The sequence below is a fragment of the Pteronotus mesoamericanus genome, unplaced genomic scaffold (genome assembly GCF_021234165.1).
Source record: "Pteronotus mesoamericanus isolate MK-2021 breed Mesoamerican mustached bat unplaced genomic scaffold, CSHL_Meso_final contig_169, whole genome shotgun sequence".
In the NCBI taxonomy this organism is placed as follows: domain Eukaryota; kingdom Metazoa; phylum Chordata; class Mammalia; order Chiroptera; family Mormoopidae; genus Pteronotus; species Pteronotus mesoamericanus.
Window position 1 is genome coordinate 7,517,386 of NW_026555068.1, and position 20,488 is coordinate 7,537,873.

A 20,488-nucleotide genomic window follows, 5' to 3' on the forward strand; every position below is an offset into this window, starting at 1 on the left:
AGCCGACTCCCGAGAATTGAGGAACTGATGTCCGCTACTCTGGGGTCAGCCAAGCAGGAAAACGAGGGGCAGCATCATGTTCCTTAAAAGGGAGACTACATTTTCCTACCACCTATGCAATCTAGATTCCTCTGCCCCTCTCTTCAGGAATGGAGAAAGGGTGTCCCAAGACTGCATGAGGGCCCCGCCTCTTCCTGAGGACGGGCACGTGATACCGGAAGTGGGTGGGCATAATATAGAGGAGGTTCCGGCGTGCCCCGGCGACTGAAAGCCGGGGCTGAAGTGTTGGTCCCGTTACTTGTTATCGTCCCAGTCCCGCCAAGGCGGTGACTACGGTAGGAAGAAGAAGGTGTTGGACACACTGGCCTTTCGCCGCTATACATTGCAGCTTTATCTTAGCTCAAAATGAACTACATGCCCGGCACCGCCAGCCTCATCGAGGACATCGACAGTGAGTTGCACATCTTCGGGTGAGGTCTGGGGTGAGACCCTCCTTCCGGACGGCTTCCTCTTTCGAGGGAACGCGTTGAATGAGTGTGTGTGTGGCGGGGCGGAGGGCGGCCAAGATGTTTTTAGCACAGTTCTGGGTGTTTGGCGTTGACATCCTTCACGGGATAGAGGAGCCATGGGGACATGGCTACCTTTCTCGTGCCCGCCTTCTAGCCTACTACCTCCACTACGTCTGTCCTGCAGTCTCCACCAGTTCACGGGCTGATGAGCCACAAGCTGTAGAATTCAGTCCTGCTTGCGAGGGACGCAGCAGCTGAGGCCCAAACACGGAATTTACCCTTCGCCCAGTCTACTGTCTTCCTCTGTGTTATTTCGAAGTGCCAGGTTGTTACTGGTGGATGGATGCGAACACCTAGAGAAAGGATTCATCAAGAAATGAAAATATTAAGACAACAGCATTTGGATTTAATTGTCAGTAAGCATAGGCATTATGCTCTGTAGCCATTTGCAGTATTATTTTACCGTGAGGATCTTTAGCACTTTCAGGTCATGGTAGTAGAGACCATAGCCAGTCAAGGTATTGATTTTTCTAGGAAGGCAAAGTCACTGGAAACTTCTTCTTTTCTTCTGTTAGACAGTTGGGTTTTTTTTTTCTTCTTGTTTTTACTAAGAAGACCTTCCTTATCCCTAGTCATTGTCCTGAAGAGGAGCTCAGTCCTGTACAAAAGAGGAGCCACTTAGCAGTTGTCCCATCTTTCCTTTTGCTAAACTCTCATTTGTGAATTATTCCTCAAGTAACATTTTTTTGTAATCGTTGTACTCTTTTAATCCTGTGATGTCTCGTTAACTTGCAGTTAATACAAAATGGTTTATACACAGTTCTGAACAAGTTACCAGTCTTTACAGTTGTTATGTATACAAATTAAAGAGTGTATAATTAAACTTTTTATCGTCTGAATCGTTTTCTAAATCCAAATTAGTGATTTTGCTATTGAAGGGAAATGTAGTGTAAATTGGACCAAATTCATGTAAATAACCACTGTACAAACCTACGTGTAATGTAATGAAAACTTCAGTTTTACTTGTCTGAGGATGCTCTTTTGCTCTCACGTCTCATTATATATCTGAATTATTTGAGGTCCTAACACAGTCTGTCATTTTATTTAAAGGAATTTTTGTTCTCAAACCTTCTAACCTTTTTTTTTTCTTTGTAGATTCCAAACCTTTACTGAAAAGTTCGAAACCATTTCCTATGCACTCTTTAATGCTCCCCCCAACTTTCCTCCTCTCTTCCTTGTCTTTTTAATATTTTCACCCATCCTCTCATTTGAGTAAGAAGTATTCCTCCCTTTCAATTTGTGTCTTTTATTACTGTTTCTTCCCACTGCTTCTGGAACCTTCTTCCATTAATATCCTTTTTCTCTCATACTTTCTATCTTTCTCTCTCCCCCTGAATCCTTCTCTTCATGTATATTCTTGCCTGGCCATCTCAACCGTTTTTTTTTTTTTTTCCAGTTGTGACCCTTTTTAAATGTCCATCCCTTTTTTCATATCCTTACCCACAAACCTCTTAAGTCATTTCCCTGACCACCTGCAATAGACTAGGTCCGTTACTCCTGCAGTTTGATTTTTGTTATCAACACACTGCTGCAAGTCCATTATTAAAAGGCATCAGTCTCTTTCACTCTTCTGAGTTTTCCCCTCCTTTCTGCAGCATTGTGATATTATTACATTGTCATACTGGATTCTTAATATGTGTTCTTGATTTCTCTTAACACTTGCTAATTTTCTTACCTCTCCAACTCTTACTGTTCCCTAAAACAGACTGTATCTTAGGTTCCACCTTTGACCTGCTTCTTTCTTTAGGTCTCTAAAAGATCTCCTGGACTTCAATAATTATATCACCTCTTTGTGGCCTTATCCAAAATTGCTTTTTCTAATTCTGACCTCTTTGGCATCCCAGTCTTACATTTCCAACATCTTTCAACATTTCTACATAAGTATCCTGATAGCACTTCAGAATTACAAACAACTAATAACCTTCTACCTTGAGCTTGCTTCCTTTACTTCCAACTTTTGGTAAATGGTCCTCCCTGACACGGTGACTCAAAGTTCCTACGTGTTCTTTAACTCATTTCTTTAGCACCCTACTCTCTCACACCTACCCACATAGACAAACTTAAATAGGTGACAGATCCTACTACAACTGCACAATCTTAGTCCTTCATCATCTCCCTTCTCGTCTCTCCCTTGGTTCGGGTCTCTTTATGCTTCAGACTCTGGGAACAGCCTCAGCCTCTTCCCCCTTTTTTGCAAGTTCAGCCTCCAGCGTTCTCTTGTTCCTTGTGAAGTCAAATCCAAACTCAACCTGCTCTAAGTTCTTTTCTGACTTCAGTTCTTGTCATTTCCCTTCACACCCTCAACTTTTCGCCAAACATATGGTTACATAGTCCTTTTTTTGCCTTCTGCCTAATTATAGATTTCCCTCCCCCTCCCTGTCACTCTTCCCGTGGCCAAAAATTATCTGCCTGCCTTTCAAGGACCAACTCCAATATCTCCTCCAGCTAGAGTTTCTCTCAGTGTCCTATAATTAAAATGTACTCTCTTGTGGTAACTTAATTATAGCCCAATTATAACTCCCTTCAGGAAAGAATCACTGTCTTGTTCCTCTATTCTGCATCTAGAAACTATTTTATGCATGGCATTAAAGAAAAGAATGAATGGACTTTATTAGCTATTCTAGTGACTGGCTTATTGTCATTTTTCAGAATCAGCCCAGCCACCTCTTCAGAGAGGTTTTCCCTGGCCAACCACTCTAGCCACTCACTCTTCTGTAGCTACTTTCTCTCCTTTTATCATACTATTTTGCTATCTTACTTATTATTACATTGTACTAATCACAGTAGATTGATTTGTTTGCCTTCTTCCACCAGGAATATAAATTCATAAGGTTGTTGATTTTCTGAGTCTTATTCTGTACTGTATATGTAGGCCCCAGAGTAGCACATAGTTCTCAATAAATACTGAATTTTTGTCCTAGCTTATTACCAGCATCTCCCTTTTACATGTCTGGGGCATTGTTTTTATTTAAAACCTTCCCTGATTCCAAAGTGTGAAATAGAAGCTCTTCTTCTAAGATCGGGAGGAAGGAATCCTAGAATTAAGATTGTAACGATCATCTAGACTAAATTTCTCAATCTGCAGATAGAAACTAACATGACCCTGGCGGGGGTAGGGCACTTTAACTGTCAAACATTAGGGTCTAAAGCCGGTCCGGCTTCCCGGTTACTCATCAGTCCTTTAGCCAGTCCACAACACTACTCAGACTCTTTTCACCACTAACCTTGTAATCCAGTGATTTTCAACCTTTTTCATCTCATGGCGAACATAAACTAATTATGAAAATTCTGCTACACACCAAAAAAATACATTTTTTGCTGATCTGACAAAAAGATTATAATTTTGATTCATTTACACCATACAGCTCTTGTTGTGTTGGCTGTTATCGTTTTGTTTTTTGTTTTGTTTTGGTTTTATTGACAATCTAAGGGAAAAGAGGTCAGTGCCCTTGACTACATAGTCAGGGATTGCATCTTTTGAAGATTCTTGCAGCACACCGGTTGAAAATTTGCTGCTCTAATCTAAACTCCAGACTACCTTAGTCCTCCCGCTAATTTCCCAATGTACTCCGCCTTAAATACCTTGGAACAGTAAGTGGTAGAGCTTAAACTGTCAACTTTATTTTTGTTACCACATAAACTCACTGAAGCTAATAGCTTTCATTTTTTAAAGATCTTTTTTTTCTGTCTCCAGAAAAGCACTTGGTTCTGCTTCGAGATGGAAGGACACTTATAGGCTTTTTGAGAAGCATTGATCAATTTGGTATGTATTAGTTACAGACTTCTATTGTACTCTGGATAATAAGAGCTGCCCATTGTATTTTTTGTTATTTTATATTGTAATATATGTATCTGCAACTTTTTCATGTGTCCGGCATAATAGAATACAGTTTTGAGTCATTACATCATTGTGTCCTAAATTATGATTAGATGGGTCAAAGACTTGTATTTTCAAACTTGTATTTCTAAAATGGGTTTTCACTAGAACATATGATTAGTGTTTTGGCCTTTTTTTTTTTTTTTTTTTTTTTTTTAGTTTTCCCCATTAGAGGGAGCCAAAAGATACAAATAAACTCAGTCCACTGAAAAAGTTGCTCATTTGTACATTGGCATTGGCTTGGGAGAGACTACTTTTCAAAGCAGTTCATGCACTGAAGGTAGTGCCTCCCTATCCAATGAAAATTGGGTAGAAGGCATTTTCTGAAGCTTGTGAGGGACCCCAACATTAAGGTCAAGATTTTACACTTAGGGATGCATCAGACTCAACAGTCTCAGTCTTTGTTTTGCATCCTGCATTTTTCTAAAGAGATCTATATTTGCTGCTGTTTTAAGAAATTTCTTAGTTCATATCAACATTTGTTTGACATCTGCTAGGTCAGTGGATTTGGGCATGAGGAAAAAAAAATAAGACAAATGGTACCAATTGAAAGAAGAAAATTATTCTTAACAAAGCAGGATTCTGAATCGTAAGTGAAATTTATCAAACTACTTTGAGGGACAAGTAATATTGACTCTACTCTCAGATTACCAGGAATGGTTATCTGACAAAGTAAAAAAAAATAAGTTTTTGCTGTATCATAATTCATGACCACTTGTATTGGGTTAAATGAATCCTAAACTCTGAAACAAAGTTAAATCTTTGGTAAATCATCACATACATATAACCTACACAACACAGAAAACCTGTTTCCTTCTTTAAAAAAAAAGATTTTTAATCTCTGCAGTTTAAAGTCTTTCAAATGCCCCACTCACTCACATTTTCTTACAGTCATATTGATATTAGCAATTAAGTGATTAATTTTCTTTTTTTTTCCCCACCATCACTCGTGTATTAGTGCAACATAATCCCAAATACTCTGTTTGCAATTGATTAAAAGTCTCAAGTAGTGTGTCATAATGAAATAGATTGTTTGAAATTTTAGTCTTTCCCTGAATTAGAAATCGTTGAACTCATGTTTAGCTAAATCTTTTCTACTCAAAATAAGTGAGTTGTGGACCTTTACCCAAAATTTGAACTAAATATCTTTGTTTCTTCCCTATACACTTATAGCTAATTTAGTGCTACATCAGACTGTGGAGCGTATTCATGTGGGCAAAAAATACGGTGATATTCCTCGAGGGATTTTTGTGGTCAGAGGAGAAAATGTGGTCCTCCTAGGAGAAATAGTAAGTGAAAACTGTTAAGCTGCTATGGGTCTTGATAATCATGCTAGTTAGGGTTTCTTTCTGTCTTTTCAAGAGGGAAAAAATATATTTTCCACATTTCTGCCAGCTTCTCACAAGAAACCACCAAATTAGCTTAGGAAATCCACAATTGTAAAGTTACAGAGAATAAATAACTTTGTTTCAGTGCCTCTTGGCATTTTGAAGATTTGATCCAAAATCTTCATTAGAGCCAAATATCATTGATTTTACCTGATATCTTAAAAATATACCATCCTACCCTGGCAAGCATGGCTCAGTTGGTTCGGGAACATTGGCTCCGAAAGGTTGTGGGTTTGATTCCCAATCAGGGCACGTACCTAGGTTGCAGGCTCAGTCCTCAGTTTGAGCACATATGGGAGGCAACCAGTTGATGCTTCTCTCTCACATCAATGTTTCTCTCACTCCCTCTCTCTCTAAAAACAACAATGAAAAAATGTCCCTCAGGTGAGGATTTAAAAAAAAAAAAAAAAGAATACCATCCTATAAATATGTTCATTAACATATTATTTCTGTTATTTCTGATAGAAAATTGAAAAACTTGAATAATTCAATAAAGATTTATATACATTGTGTATTTTGCAGTCATTTAAACAATTGGTTCCAAGTAGTTTTTCATGAAATAAAGTTAATTAGCTGTGTTGGGAGGGAAAGATGCATGGCATGTACAGTGTGATATCCATGTTTTTTAAGGGGGGAAGGGAAAGGATGGATATAGGAGAAGTCTTTCTGTGAACCATCCTGATAAAGGAGCTCAGCTTCATTTGAATCCTTAGCTCACAACCAATGAAGAGGAAGACTAGTTGGCAGGTGAAAAGTTAAATCTTCTAAAGTGTTGTTACGGGCGGGTGGGGCGGGGAGTGTGTGTGTATGTGTGTATACACACATGTGTGCATATATACATATAAAACTATTAGAATATTTTATATTCAGGGTGGGGCAAAAGTAGGTTTACAGTTTATATGGAAAATAGTACTTTAATTAATAAATAATAATACAATAAACTGTTTTGCCTACTCACAACTGTAAACCTACTTTTGTCTAACCCTGTACATAAAACTACTACAAGTACTCAACATTTTATTTATTTTTTAAATTTTTATTGATCGATTTTAGAGGGAGAGGAATGGAGAGAGAGAAACATCAATTTGTTGTTCCACTTATCCATGCATTCATTGGTTGATTCCTTTATGTGTCCTGATTGTGGATTGAACCGGCAACCCTGACGTATTGGGACAACACTCTAACCAGCTGAGCTACCTGGCCAGGGCTAAAAGTGTTCAACATTTTAAAAAGAGAAACCTCATTGCCCTGGCTGGATGTCTTAGTTGGTTGGAACATCATCCCAAATGCTGTGGGTTCGATCCCCGGTCAGGGTGCATACAGAAGGCAACTGATATGTGTTTCTTTCTTTCTCTCTCTCTCTCTCTCACTCACTCACAAAATCAATAAACATATCCTCAGGGTGCAGATTTAAAAAAAAACTTTTTTAAGATAAACCTCATTTCATGTTTTACATGAAACATTACTTAAAAAGTAACTTATTAATACCTTTGATTTGATCTTGCTGCTTCTGATTATTGGGTTTGCCAGAAAAATCAAAATAAAACCTTTGGCGTTTCCTTGATTCTATCTTTTCCTGTTGTTTTTAAAGTTTTCAGTAAAGTTTCCCAGTACCTAGCCAGATCTTAAATCAGGTTTACAGAAGTCTTTTGAGTTGAGTGATTTGGTCCACAGCTATTTTTAAAAACAAGCCATTTGAGAAAATGAGATAATTCTAACAGGTTCAGGTTGGTTCAGAGGCCTTGGTTTGAAATAGTTAGCTAGAAATGACTAATCAGTACTGCTCAAATGCAGTTATAAAATATATGGAATACCTTTTTTTCAGTATTTTTTGTGGTTGATAATTTTTGTTCTGTGTATCATTTCTTGTATGTTTATGCAGCAGGTATTGTCACCTCCTTGTACTGTGTAAAGTTGAAATAAAGCGCTATACCACCCAGAGCTGTGAGGGAGACGTAGTAAATGACTGAAGTGGTCTGCCAGTGTATTAAGAGGGGCCCTCTCTGGACAGTAGGATTAGGGGTGATTTTTTCCTTTCTTATACTTTCCTGAGTTTAATTTTTAAAGAGGAAACATATTACCTTGCTATCGAGAGTAACGATTTAAGTTAAAATATTTACACATACTCTGCTTCAGTAGTGAACTACTGAATACGTACTTATAGTGGTGAACGTCACAGAAATGCTTCCTCTGCCAGTTACATTGGCACAAATTACCCCTTTGTTAGGTGCATGTGTATGTGAGGACAAAAACAAACTTGTGTGTTTGTTCTTGGAGATTAATTGTTTCCTGGTAGCTCCTTTTATGGAGAAAAGTACTCTCTTTTTACATATTATGGTTTGGATGCTGCAGAATTTTTACAGTGGTACCATTAAAGAAATAACAGGGATGCTTACGTAGTTACAGGAATCAGTAGTTAGTTTGGAGAAATTAACTGCCAGCTGTAGGAAAACACATACCCAGAGACCACCTAGATTCGGTAAACATTTCATTGCTTAAGAAGTCCCTGGATTCTGCCTCAAGGATCCTGATGTACAAAGTCGTAAGTAACAAGACAGATTGCTGGGAAACGGTATCATCATAACCACCCAAATAGCTCAATGAGTAACATATTGAAAAGTCGAAGAGGCAATACACTAAGCTACTGAACATGATTTTCCCTTCAGCTTCTACTCACAGGTTGTGAGGGTAGATTACACTGGATAACATATATTTTCCTGGATGCAGTTAACATTTGACACAGCACAGGGTTTGGTTTTGTAATTTGTGTGGCTTTCATCTGACCTCTCTGGCGAGAATCCTCCATCTGCTATCTCATAGTCCATGGATTCAGAGGCCTTGGCAGCATCTGAAGATTAGTATCCAGTGATAGGCCAGAACACCTGGAGAGTTTGTATATGGCTAATGCCTTCCCAGAATTTATTGCTGAAAGTCAGAAAAGAGGATAAGAACTAAGAATGCCCTGACTGGTGTGGCTCAGTTGATAGGGCGTTGTTCCGGAAAGTGCAACGTTGCAGGTTTGATTCCTGCTCAGGGCACAGGCCTGGGTTGCAGGTTTGGTCCCTGGGCCAGGTATGTACAAGGGGTAGCCAATCAGTGTTTCTCTCTCACATTGATGTGGCTCTCCCTCTCCCTGCCTCTGAAAATAAATAAATAAAATCTTTACAAAAATTAAAAAAGAAGACCTTGTCTGTATAGACTTTCCAGTTACAAGAACAGAATATCCCTTGTTCGTGTGGCTCAGTGGACTGAGTGCTGACTGGCGAACCAAAAGGTCACCAGTTCAGTTCCCTGTCAGGACATATGCCTGGGCTCCGGACCCCGTCCCCAGTTGAGGGCATGCGAGAGGCAATGGATTGATGTTTCTTTTGCACATTGATGTTTCTCTCTCTTTCTCCCTCCTTTCCCCTCGCTGTAAAAATGGAGTTAAATTTAAAAAACAGAAAAAATACCTGTATGGTCATTTTAAAGATAATGAACTTAATCTGTGGATAATAATAAGATGCTTTTATAGCAAGATTGTGCATTTCAAGATTGGTTGGCAAATGTTTACAAGGCGTTTACCCCAGGTGGTGTGGTTTAGTTGGTTTAGCATCGTCCTGCAAAGCAGAAGGTCACAGACTCCATTCTGAGTCAGGACACGTGCCCAGGTTGCAGGTTTGGTCCCCTGAGGCGCATACAGAAGGCAACCAATTGATGTTTCTCACCCCCTCTTTCTCCCTCCTATTCCCTCTCCTTAAAATCAAAAGTAAAATACTTTTTAAATGTTGATAAGCTCTTCAAAAATAAAACTATTCAGCATATTTTGCCATATTAAATGAAAAAAACTAGTATTTGCATTGTGGGGGTTTTTTAAACTCAGTATATACATGGAAAAATTGGAAAAGATATTCAGCAAAATGTTATCCCTCTGTACTGGAATTAAGGATTTTTTTAAATGTATACATTTTACTGATTATGCTATTACAGTTGTCCCATTTTTTCCCCCCTTTATTCCCCTCCACCCTGCACTGCCCCATCCCACCCCCACCCCGTTCATGTCCGTGGGTTGTACATAGAAGCTCTTTGGCTTCTCAACTTCCTATGCTGTTCTTAACCTCCCCTTGCCTATTTTGTACCTACTATTTATGCTGCTTTTCCCTGTAGCTTTTCCCCCATTCTTCCCTCTTCCCCTCCCCTCTGTTTTACTGTTCACAGTTTTTGATCTTCTTTTTCTTAGATAAGTCCCTTTAACATTTCATATAATAAGGTCTTAGTGATGATAAACTCCTTTAACTTTACCTTGTCTGGGAAGCACTTTATCTGCCCTTCAATTCTAAATGATAGTTTTGCTGGATGGAGTAATCTTGGTTGTAGGTCCTTGCTTTTTCATGACTTTGAAAACTTCTTGCGAGCCCCTTCTTGCCTGGAAGGTTTCTTTTGAGAAATCAGCTAATGGCCCTATGGGAACTCCTTTGTAGGTAATTGTCTCCTTTTCCCTTGCTGCTTTTAAGATACTCTCATTATCTTTAATCTTGGGTAACTTAATTATGATGTGCCTTGGTGTGTGCCTCCTTGGGTCCAACTTCTTTGGGACTCTCTGAGCTTCCTGGATCTCCTGGAAGTCTTATTTCTTTCGCCAGAGTGGGGACAGTCTCCATTTTTTTTCAAATAAGTTTTCAATTTCTTGTTCTTCCTCTTCTAGCATCCCCATGATTTGGATGTTGGAACATTTAAAGTTGTCCCGGAGGTTCCTAAGCCTCTCCTCCTTTTTTTGAATTCTTTTCTCTTCATTCTGTTCTGGTTGAATGTTTATCCCTTCCTTCTGCTCCCAATTGTTGATTTGAGTCCCGGTTGCCTTCCCTTTACCATTGGTTCCCTGTATATTTTTCTTTATTTCACTTTGCTTAGCCTTCGCTTTTTCCTCCATTTTGCGACCATACTCAACCAATTCAGTGAGCATCCAGATTTCCAGTGTTTTGAACTGTGCATCTAATAGGTTGGCTTCCTGTTCTTTGCTTAGTTCTGTTTTTGGAGCTTTGATCTGTTCTTTCATTTGGGCCATATTTCTGTCTCGGTGCACCTTGGAAATCATTTGAAGAGACAGAGCCTTAGGTATTCACCAGGGCGGGACAACCCAGGTCGCTGTGTTGTGATGCTGTATGTGGGGAAGGCGTCCGAGAGTGAACAATGCCACCAGCTCAGCTCTTCAGTCACTTCCCCCTCCCCAACTACCCACAAGCAAATTGGGCCCTTCTGGTGCTGATTCCCAGGGGGGTGGGCTCGAGCGCCTTCTAGGACCTTGTGGGTCTCTCCAGTGGACTCTCCTGTCCACTGTGAAGCTGGGAGTTTCCCCTGCCGCCACAACCCCCACAGCTTTTTACCTCCAGAGGTTTTGAGGCTTCCTTTCCCTACACTGGAACGCTGGGTTGTGTGGTCTGTCTCACTCCCCGGCTTGTCACCCCCTGCTTGGTTTATCCACATGCAAACATGGGACCACCCAGTCTGCCAGCCGCCACCTCACCCGCCTGGTCTGCCAGCAGCCGCCCTACCCAGCGTCCCCTCTGCCCCAGCTGCCCATCTCTGCCCCTCCTACTGCTCTGAAAGAATGTTTCTTCTTTTATTCCCTGGTTGTTGGACTTCTATACAGTTTGATTCTCCGGCAGTTCTGGTTATTTTTTGGTTTCAAATGTGGTGGGGTTCTTCTTTCGGTTGTGCGAGGAGGCAAAGTGTATCCAGCTACAGCCTCCATCCTGGCCTGGATTTTTTTTTTTTTTAATAATGGAAAAATAATTTTTTTAGTAAGCAAAACAGTTTTTTAGTTAAAATCAGAGAACTGTATTGGGGTCAAACTGGCTTAGTAATCTAACTGATCTAACTGAAGTTTTCTCTAGAAGACTTGATTGTCATAAAGGACAAAAGAGTGTTACAATTTAAAGACTCCTGATTAATGCAACAGAGGAGCAGTTTATTGCCTTGCGGGGAGAGGGTGCTTCTTTGAATCAGTATTCTCTACCTTCTTGCTGAACAACAACCCCCAGAAATTAGGCTGACTTTGATAATGTGAAACTACAAAACTTACCTAAAGCCATCTTGGCCTTGGTAACTTCTCTTTTGGACTCTCTGGGGTTGGAGAAATAGCCCAATTTTTATTTTTTAAAGGAAATTACTTCTTCACTAATGTAGGATTTCAAACAACCTAAGGCTTTGTTAAATGCACTATTACTGACCCCGATTACCACAGTCATACGAGTGTTTATCCTGTCGTAGTGTGGCCAGCCATAGCCCTATAAAACTTACCCATTCCTAGGAGAAGGGTATTTCAGCTGCAAAACAATCATGAAAAATAACCCAAACCTGACATAGGAGTCCATTTGCCTTGAGATCTGTAGTATTTTCTCTTCTTGGTCATCAGTTGAAGTTTTTTAAACCTGCTTGTTTTGTAGGACTTAGAAAAGGAGAGTGACACACCCCTTCAGCAAGTGTCTATTGAAGAAATCCTGGAAGAGCAGAGGGTGGAACAGCAGACCAAGCTGGAAGCCGAGAAGCTGAAAGTTCAGGCTCTTAAAGATCGAGGTCTCTCCATTCCTCGAGCAGATACTCTTGATGAGTATTAACTCTTTTGCTCAGAGGCTATTGCTCTTAGGGAGCAGGGGCTGTCCTTGAATGATAGTGACATTCTGGTCACCTCACACATTTGACTAGAGACTAGAATCTTGAAAAGTCATTTTTCTTTTGAATCTTTCACATATGCAACATGAAAAAAAATCATGTGGCTTTTTTTTCCCTTTTTAATAACAAAATTATTGTTTAAAAAAACAGCTGGATGGACTCCCTTCATGCATCACTATGGAGCCAGCAATTACCCCATATTGCTCTTCTCATTCCAAGTTAGAGTTTACAGGGGACTTTCTTCATTTGCTTGTAAATAAAGTATGAATCTCAAAATGGTCATGTTATTTCCCAAGTTTGGGTTGCCTCCAGTGAAAGACAATTAATTTTCTGGTCTCGAAGGTATAAACCATTCTGTCACTTCCAAGCTGCTAGTTACGAAGGAATGTTTTCATACTAAATATCTTGTGGGTCCTCCTGTCTCCCTACTGATAAGAAAAACACACTTTCAGCCTTCAGGAAGGGCTCTCAGTGAAGTTTCATGGTTACTGGTTATAACAAAAGCCGCAAGTTTGAGACACATTACTTACTAAACTTGCTATTCTGGCTTCACCGGCAGCTATTCAAAACTAGGTCCCCATGAGGTCCAGCATTTTAGTAAGGTGACTTTTTCTCTAAATCTGTTCATTGAGTTCGCTTTTCTAGTTCTTTAGATTGAGTTGAGCCTCCTATGCTACTGTCAAGAAGGAACGCAAATAAAATGGTGTTTCAGTAGCTGATACATTTAGGTTCCTCCTGGTTGACACCCACGGTGATGCCACATTTCTGGTGTGATGCTGATTGAATGGTGAGTGTAACAGGCTATTGAAGAGAGTGCAGTATAGTTTGATGGACAATGTACTGAACTAAGAATTCAGGAAACCGGTTAAAGTTTTGACTTTGTTCTTCCCGTGGCACCTTGGGTTTGAGCAAGATGGTTCTCTTCTCAGATCGGTTGGTTTTGTTTTTTTTTAACTGTACGATTTCAGGTGTTTTTCCTTTTCATAATCGGTTGAGCAGAGACTTCCTTTTTGTAAGATTTATATGCAATTCCTATGTCTGAATTATTTTACAGCATCACATATACTTAACATTTTATGACCTCAGATGTTAGCTCTAAATGCCTATAAACCATTTGACTGCCAAGCTAGTCATTGAGTTGGTTTTAAAATAGATAATTTATGAAGAAACAGTTGTACCTAATGATTTTTCAAATATGTCTTGTCTTTAATCTTACTATATAATAACCAGAATTTGTTTTTAACTACTCACAGGGGGTGGAAGGGTACATGACCGACTTCTGAAAAACATGTGAAACTACATGACATTCTTAGGGAGTCAGCAGGATTACAGTACTCGTTTTTCTGAACACCAGTTTCAGAACATCTGACCCCTTGAAGGAATTTGGACTCACTCTAGTTACCTTGTTTTTTCAGTCTCTAAAAACTCTAAACACAATAACAAGTTATAGTTTATTCTTATGTTAAAGGAGGGGAGGGGACTGAATTTCAACAAGTCAAGAATTTCCCAACCATAGCAAGGTTTTGATCTTTTAGACCTTTGTTACACAGGAAGCAGCTGAGAATTATACCCAACAAATGAAACGACTATTCTGCCAGTCTCCAGGATGCTCAGCAAAAGCCTTGGCCTTAGCTGTGCCCAGCCCCCAGGGATTTTTGCAGATACTAAAAATCATACACTTACACTGTCCATACCTTTGTTTTATCTTTAATACTTTTTTCCAATAGGGGTTCCCACGAGACTACTTTCAAAGAAGACAAATAAGATCTACCAAGGCCATCTTTATTCCAAAATAGCTGAGTACAGCAGCATATCTCTTACTCTTCCAGCTGGTCCATTTCCCTTCCCTTGGCCCTTGATCTTACATTGCATGCTCCTAGCTAAGTTTAAACCATGGTATCTGCTCCACTCCCTGACTCTGATACAGCTAACTCCCAACTATCCCTGGATACTCAGTGATAGCCAGGTGCCCTTATACTGTCTGCTGTGGGAGGTTTCTCAGGAAAGCGATGTCAACATGAACCCAAAAGGTATTACAAAGGTAAAGAAGGCTGGAAAATGGCCTTTGTTTTTCTCACAAAAGCGCTGGCTAGCAGCCTCGGGCAGAGGGCAGCGCAGAAAGCAGCAGAGGCCAGCAGGCAGAGCAGGTGCTCCAGTCAACGACTGTGGGCAGTTCCCAACCTCTAGGCTTTCGCAGCAGTGCTCCACGGCTCAGGAAGTGGGTTCCAGAAATTGGACCTGGCTAGGAGATATTAGCGGAGAGGCAGTTAATGAGCAGTTCCCCACCCTTCGGTTCCCCCACCCCCAAGTTACACATATGAGGGAGGACCCAAAAATGAATTTATTTATAAAAAATAGTGTATTGCTACATGTTTAAACTTCAGTCTCCTTCAAAGTACTCTCCATTGGATGGCACTACGTCTATCGAGACTTTTTCCCACTGCTCAGAGTATTTTTTGTACTCATCGATTTTGATGCCTTTTAGAGCTTCTGCCTTTCTATGTTTCACCTCCTCCACATCAGCAAAATATTTCCCTTTGAGGAATTTTTTCATCTGGGGAAGCAAAAACTTCACTCAGGGTAAATAGGGAGGGTGGGGCATGAGAGGCCATTTTTGGTGAGAAAATGCTGAACACTCAGTGCAATGTGGGCAGGTGTCCTTTAAATAACACACCATGAAGTGGGCAAACACATTTAGTATTAAAAAAAATCCCCTGAAGCCAAAGGCAGCCTCTCACAACAATGCCAGCCTGGTGCAGTTACAGATGGGTTCCTAGAACACTCACCTAGTGGGGAGCCTGTACTACAAGAGACATGCCCTCCGGGAGATAATTACAGAGTTATTTTTATGTCCTCCCTTGTATGTACTTAGGTGCGTGTGTGCCTATACACACATATATGTACTTACGTGTATATGTATATACGCATATATATACATACACACCATACATATTTTATTTATATCTCTCTATCTATGGAGCTTTCTCTCACCTTTCAAAAGTCACACTATAAGATGAGCTCCATTCAACTTCCTTTCCCATTAGGAGACATCATTCCCAGGGAGGTACAAAGAAAGCATTTCAGCTGTAGATGTCACAGGCCGATTTCTAATGCTGAACCAACCTTCCTGCTGCAAGCTAACCAACCCTGCACATAATCAAGGAAAGAATAGCAGGAGAGACTCTAGTCTGAACCGTCACCTTGGAGTTAATGTGAGCTGAGCAGGAATGTAAAGAGTGATACTGCTCATATGCACATGTGCTGTACCGATTCAGGGACCCCTGACAATGGCATTTGGCCTGTTAGGACTACATTAAATCCGGGAGAGGCGAAGTCTGCAAATGAGACTGAACATAATCCACTTAGTTTAAACCTCGTTGCAACCTACTAAGTCCCGGTATGAATTTAGTGGATTATAACCAGCATTTTTTTTAATATTGGCTCTTTGTTGTTTGTGCTCTTTATTTATTTATTGTTATTCTATTACACTTGTCCCAATTTTGCCCCCTCCATCTAACCTCCCCACCCAGTCAATCCCCACACTGTTGTCCATGTCCATGGGCCATTCATACATGCTCTTTAGTCCCCCTTCTTTCCACCATTGTCCCCCTTCCCCCTGCTCTGGCTTCTGTCTTCTGTTCCATGTTTCCATGTCTCTGGTTCTGTTTTGCTCATTAGTTTATTTTGTTCATTAGATCCCTCTTAGAAGTGAGATCATATGGTATTTGTCTTTCACTGCCTGGCTTATTTCACTTAGCATAATATTCTTCAGCTCCATCCATGCTATTGCAAAAGGTAGGAGCTCCTTCTTTCTGCTGTGTAGTATTCCATTGTGTAAATGTACGACAATTTTTTGATCCAATCATCTACTGATGGGCACTTAGGCTGTTTCCAGCACTTGGCTATTGTAAATAGTACTGCTATGTACATAGGGGTGCATAAGTTCTTTTGAATTGGTGTTTTAGGATTCTTAGGGTATATTCCCAGCAATGGAATCCCTGGGTCAAAAGGCAGTTCCATTTATATTCTTTGAGGAAATTCCATACTGTTTTCCACAGTGGTTGCACCAGTCTGCATTCTCAACAGTGTGCACTAGGGTTCCCTTCTCTCCACATCCTCGCCAGCACTTGGTGTTTGTTGATCTGTCCATGATGGCCAGTCTCACAGGAGTGAGGTGATATCTCATAGTGGTTTTAATTTGCATAGTTCTGACGGCTAGTGATGTTGAGCATCTTTTCATATGTCTATGGGCCATATGTATGCCCTCCATGGAGAAGTGTCTATTTAGGTCCTTTGCCTATTTTTCAGTTGGATCGTTTGTCTTCCTGGTGTTGAGTCATATGTGTTCTTTATATATTTTGAAGATTAAACCCTCGTCCAGGGTATCTTTGATAAATATGTTCTGCCACATGATCAGTTCCCTTTTCACTTTGATGATGGTTTCTTTGGTTGTGCAGAAGCTTTTTAAATTGACATAGTCCCAATTGTTTATTTTGTTCTTTATTTCCCTTGCCCTAGGAGATATATTGGCAAAAATGTTGCTACATGGGGTATCTGAAATTTTACTGCCTATATTTTCCGCTAGGACTTTTATGATATTATAACCAGCATTTTTTAAAATAGATTTTATTTATTTTTAAAATGAGGGGAAAAGAGGGAGAAAGAGAGGGATAGAAGCATGATTGTGTGAGAGAAACATCAATCGGTTGCCTCTCTCACACACCCAGCTGAGGACCTGGTGTGCAACCCAGGCACACACCCTGACTGAACAGGAATCAAACTGGCAACCTTTCGGTCCACAGGCCAGTGCTCAGTCCACTAAGTCACGCCAGCCAGGGCTATAACCAGCATTTTTAAAAATTGGAATAAATAAAAAAGTATATTACATAATAAAATTAGGTTGTGTGTGAAACTTGTTATATGAATGTGTATGAATATTGTACACATGTATGAAATATATTTGTTACTGTGGATAGCTGTTAGACACACTTGAAAAACTGCCTTAGTTTGTAATAAATTGTTATGTGCTATTGCAATCAGGAAATAAAGGTCTATGTCCCTTCCCCATCTTTCACCTCATGCCTGAAAATCACCTATGCCCTGGATGGGGCTAGAATTTGCCCCAGAAAGCTGCAGGGTCCTTCTTTCACAATCGTAGGATCTCTGCTCAATTTTCACCTTCCCTGACTACCTCTTTTAAGTAGCACCCCACTCCCTCCCCCTACCTAATTCCTTTCCAGCTTTATTTTTCACCATAGCAGGCATCATAGTGAAGGCTTTGGAAATACTTAGTGTCACAATGTCTGGAAAAGCATCCCAGGGAAACATAGGGTCAGAGGTGAGGGAGGACTTGTCAGGGCTTCTGGAAGTAAACAGATACTCTAATGTCTGTTTTCCTACCAACTGCCCTCCAGGCAGAACTGGGCTGTACTGCGCCCCATCTTGACATCACCCCTCCAACGGGTCCCCTAGGTAAGGAGAGTAAGAGGCTGCTTCATGGGTGCTTGCTTTTTACAGGGCTTGTATCCAGATAAGGGAGCCAAGGTTAAAAGCAAATTTCCCTATCCCTCCCCCAAGATCTCCTAGCCTGAAAGAATTAGAAAACCAGCCCTAGCAAATGGGAGGTGTCCGCGGCTCCTTGTCTCAAACTCAGGGTCCATCTGCCTGGTTAGGGTCCCCTGCCTGTCTCCTCCTCGGGTTCTGCCAGGAGACTTGGAAGCACAGAACAAAATCAGGCTCTTCTTTTCCCCTATTTTCTATACATTCTCCTTCCCTGCTACTCTTTTCTGCTACCCATCCTTTCTTTAAAAAAAAAAATTTTTTTTCCCCTAACTCCAGCCACTCAGTAGCTGTTGCTGCCACTTGGCTAGACCCAGAGGTAAAAAATGGTCTCAAGCTGCTGCACTGGAAATAGAGCTGTGTGGAGTCGGGGCACCAGCTAACCAGTAGCTAGGACTCATGGGACCAGAGGGGGTCAATGCTGGGCATAGCTCAAGGTCAGAAACCCAGGTTGTCTTGGAATCCATCTGTAAGACCCAATTTTATGGATGTATAATTTACGTCCAGTAAAATGCACTCTCTTTATCTATGATTCTGTGAATGTGAACAACTGCATCTAGTTGTATACCATCATCCTTGCCCCTTTGTATTCAACTTCTCCCCCCTTCTCCAGCCACTGGCAACCACTGATCTGTTTTCTGTCCCTGTAGTTTTTGTTGGCAACCAATTCAATTTTTTCTTGAAACGGTGTGCAAGTCAAATAAAATATCTAGGAGGTTAAAGTCAACCTACCTGTCTTCAGTGTGCTGTTCTGGTTTAGGCTCTTACAAAAGACAGGACACTTTATGTTCCCTGTCAAATTCCCAAGCAAAGAAACCTAAAGCCTGGCTCACTGTCGGAAATGGAGGGGGAAGGGCAAACAAGGGAACCGGGGAAAATTGAACAGTCGAGTAGTCATTCTCACCCTAAGTAGTTGCACACTTGTTGAGCAACTACTGTATGTCAGGTATGCACTATGAGAGGCAACTATTGCCCCGTTTTTCCAGAGAAAGAGGAGATTTTAAAAGTTAAGCTATATAACCAAGAGCACAGACTACACTGCCTAGCTTTGCGTACTTGTTTCCTCACTGCAGCAGCCTCCGAACTTGGTCATGCCGTTTACGTCTCAGTACCTCAAGCCCCTCCTCTGTTAAATGGGGGTAAAAATTGTACCAACTCCTTGGGGGGGAGTATTAACTGAGTTAATGTGTGTAAACAGGTTAGAACGGTCCCTGACGCAGAAGGAGTTCTCATTGTCCATTGTTATAATCTGCGGAATCCCTCACACTGTGGCCAGCATAGATTCCATACCCTCAATGAACTTAAACTTACAGTTGGCCTTGTGCAAATAAGAATGATATCTGTGAGATAATGGTGATTAACTCAGACTAAGGAATCAGGTGCTGGATTACATAAAATGTACTTGAAAGGAAAGTAATCTATCATTACTCCCAATCCAATGAGTCAAAGTTGCCTTAACTTTCTTTTCTCCTCCCATAACGGCCCCTTTGGAGAAAAACACTCCCTTCTCTCAATACACCCTACAAACAGTCCAAGATTTGACCACACCTCTAATCTGGCCCCCCGTAAGAGATGGGGGAAAAAAAGCGTTTACTGAGAATTTACAGATTACCAGGTTCTATGTTTTCCAATCATTTACTAATATTTATTTGGTATCTGGTAACTGGGAAAAATGCAAGTCGTTATGGAATTCAGAAATATGTAAAAAATGGGGAACTGCATGGGGGAGCAGAGGGTATATGGAAAATCTCTGTACCTTCCTTTCAATTTTGCCAACCTAAAACTACTCTCAAGAATAAGTCTTTCAAAAAATGTGTTTGTCGGGGGCGGGGGCGGGCGGGGGCAGGAGGAAGGAAATGGACAGTAGTCTTACTGATGCTGTGACAAACGTTTACCAAGGGGACCCAAAGGGGAATATACCGGTTCTAATTAAAAAGTGGGCTGAGGGGGAGGGCCCAAAGGGAAACCCCGGAGGACGGATAACGCCGCGGGCCGCCTGGAAGCGGGGAAGGTATGGTATCACGGGGCAGGCGGCAGGGGGCACCTCAGCACGATGCTGAGCATCACTGGGGAAGAAAGCCAGGGTGAGCATTCAGAGGGCCCAGGGACTGGGCTGAAAAGCTGGACTTCATCTTTCGTGCCATCAAAGTATTATTACCTCCTTGAAGCCATTCAACCACCCTAAAAGGATTACAAAAAGGAGAAAAAAAATGTATCCCTATTTTACAGATAAGAAGGTTGAGATTGAAGAAGTCTCTGAATATAAAACCTGTGCTTTCTCCACTCTGGTTCATGGAGTCCCCACTACCATTCCAATAAATCCAAAGATGGGGTTGCCCAGTGCTCACCTCCTCTGAGCTGGGGCCCAGACAAGCTCAAGGTCCCTGTCCTCAACTCCCAGCCTCTGTCTCCTAGGATCCTGCAGAGGAATCTTCCACCACACC

General features: G+C 41.0%; 1 protein-coding gene across 1 annotated transcript; it reads left to right on the top strand.

Annotated features, from left to right (window-relative positions):
* Positions 1–221: 221 nt before the first annotated feature.
* Positions 222–12,755, top strand: LSM1 (LSM1 homolog, mRNA degradation associated). The gene is made up of 4 exons (XM_054566027.1): positions 222–451; positions 4,264–4,332; positions 5,620–5,735; positions 12,260–12,755. The coding sequence occupies exons 1-4, from the start codon at positions 406–408 to the stop codon at positions 12,428–12,430; spliced, it is 402 nt and encodes a 133-aa protein (XP_054422002.1). The 5' UTR covers positions 222–405; the 3' UTR covers positions 12,431–12,755.
* The last annotated feature ends 7,733 nt before the right edge of the window (positions 12,756–20,488 follow it).